The sequence below is a fragment of the Phragmites australis genome, chromosome 4 (assembly GCF_958298935.1).
Source record: "Phragmites australis chromosome 4, lpPhrAust1.1, whole genome shotgun sequence".
Lineage (NCBI taxonomy): Eukaryota > Viridiplantae > Streptophyta > Magnoliopsida > Poales > Poaceae > Phragmites > Phragmites australis.
The window spans coordinates 37,812,258-37,814,529 of NC_084924.1; the positions used below are offsets into that span (position 1 = coordinate 37,812,258).

General features: G+C 69.4%; 1 protein-coding gene across 1 annotated transcript; it reads left to right on the plus strand.

The window, feature by feature from the left end:
• The first annotated feature begins 229 nt into the window (after positions 1 to 229).
• Positions 230 to 1,826, plus strand: LOC133914764 (uncharacterized). Its single transcript, XM_062357788.1, has 2 exons — positions 230 to 285; positions 1,451 to 1,826. Exons 1-2 carry the CDS (start codon positions 230 to 232, stop codon positions 1,824 to 1,826), a joined length of 432 nt encoding a protein of 143 aa, XP_062213772.1.
• The last annotated feature ends 446 nt before the right edge of the window (positions 1,827 to 2,272 follow it).

A 2,272-nucleotide genomic window follows, 5' to 3' on the forward strand; every position in this document is an offset into this window, starting at 1 on the left:
GAAGATTCGGAAGTTGTTGGTCCCCGAGGGCCAGCAGGGGGCCCTGGTGGTGACGCCGGCGACGACCTGCCCGGGGCGCATCGTCCTCTTCACCTCCTTTGTGGCGGCCGGGCTGGTGCCGTCGTTCTCCACGTTCTTAGTTCAAATCCTCGACACCTACCGGATCCAGCTGGTGCACCTCAGCCCCAACTTGGTCGTCATCCTGGTGGTCTTTGCCCACTTCTGCGAGATGTTCGTGGGGGTGTCGCCGTCGGTGACACTCTTCCGGCATTTCTTCGCGCTTCGGTCTGCCGGGAAGAAGAGGGGCTTTCTTCACCGCGGACGTCACTGGCTGCTGCAGCTTCCGGCTGCTGGACGGCCTGGGGGAGCGATACATTCCCCAGGTGCTGCGAAGAAAGTGGGAGGAATGGCAGCGCGATTGGTTCTACGTCGACGTCGACCCCCACGACCGTCTTACCATGCCGGAGGTGGCGGCGGAGCCCCAGAAGGCGACCTGGGAGGTACCGCCGCCGACGGACGCGCGGCTGGAGCCGGTCTTGGAGCGCATCGGGTTCCTGCGCGACGCCGGGATCACCTCGGTGATGGTGGTGGCGGACTTCCTACGCCGCCGCTTGGCGCCCCTGCGGGAGCGGGCCCGGCCTTGCTGGCTCTACACTGGACCTGAGGACATCACCCGGACCCATATCGGCGAGGACTGGGACCTGGGCACGCCAGAGTTGAGGGGCATGCTCCGAGTGGTGACCGGGGTGGATGAGCTGAGCCAGGCGGAGCTCCCGTGGAAAGAGATGGCACTCTGCGCCAATCCTGACCGGGTGGCGATTCAGGCGAAGCTGCCAGAGTTCGACGCCCAGGGGTTGGTCGACCGGCCAAGGCACCGGAGTCCCGAGACCACCGAGATCCCTGGGGTGGATGAGGCGGCCGGCGAGGAGGCCGCAAGTGGTCCAGCTCAGACTGGTGGCCCGGGCGCCGCGAGCGGCGAGCCGCAGGCTAGCAGTAGGGCTGCTGCGAGCAGCCGCCGCACCGGAGGAGGAGGCACCGCCGGCAGCGGGGTGGCGACGGCGCCGAAGGACCGGGGGAAGCGCCCCCGGCTCTTTATTCCTGTGCCGGAGTCTCCACCATCGCCGTTGCCAGGCGAGGGGGGAAGCCGGGACGGCCAGTCGTCCAGCGCGGGGCCGTCGGCGGGGGCGACATCTGCGGTTCTGGAACCGCACCTTGGTCTGCTTGGGCCCGATTCGGCGCCTGGAGACCACGCGGTGGCCCCGTAGAACCCCCGGCAAAAGAGAAGGAGGGAGGACTCTGGGCCAACGCCATCGAGCCCGGAGTTCAGGATTCCGGCAGCAAGGTGGTAGTACCGAAGACCCACAACCACGTAAGTTTCATCCTCCATTCTTTCTTGGGCGTGCTTTGCTCGGACTAAGTTCTGAATTTTGGTCTCATTCTTCTCCTGCAGGCCACCTACGGGCGCCGCCGAGAGCCAGGGTTGGCCGGAGGCGCCGAGGCCAGCGCCAACCCCCGAGCCGAGCGCGCCCGAGCTGAGTGCACCGGCGGAGCCAGGGCTGGCAAGCGCGGCGGCGGAGCCGGGGCCAGCGGGTGCGGCAGTGGTGCCGGGGACGACGGACGCGGCAGCGGAGCCGGGGCCGGCGGACGCGGCGGCAGAGCCAGGGCCGGCGGATGCGGCGGCCGAGACAGAGACGCAGCCGCCGCTCGAGCGTTCAGCACCGTCCAAGCCCGCCCCGAGCGCACCGAGCGCGGGGCAGGTGACTGCGTGGCAGTTTTCGGGGACCCCGAGCCCCCCGGGGGAGGCTCGCAGGGGTTCCAGCACCTAGCCGCCGCCCAGCCAACCCGCCAAACCTCTCCCGGTCGTGCTTGGGAGCGCCCGGAAGGTGATCGGGCGGCTGGAGGCGACCGTAGCAGAGGAGATGGCACAGCGAGAGGTGGAGCGCGCCGCTCTGGCCACGGAGAGAGCGCAGCTCACCGCGGCTTGGGGCGTTTTCGACTCCCGCCTTGCCGCGGCGCGTGCCGCCAATGAGGACGAGCAGCACGCCATGGAGGAGGGCCGGAAGGCCTTAGAGCAGGCCCGCGCGAAGGTCGCGCGGGAGCGGAAGACTCTGGAAGACACCCGCGCGGAGGTCGCGCGGGAGTGGGAAGACACCGCCCGCCTGGCCGAGGCATCGCGGTAGCAGGCTGCTGAGGCCCTTGCCAGGGAGAGGCAGGCGCAGGAGCAGGAGGAGGCGGCAGTGAACCGCGAGAGGGCAGCAGAGGCCTTCCAGGC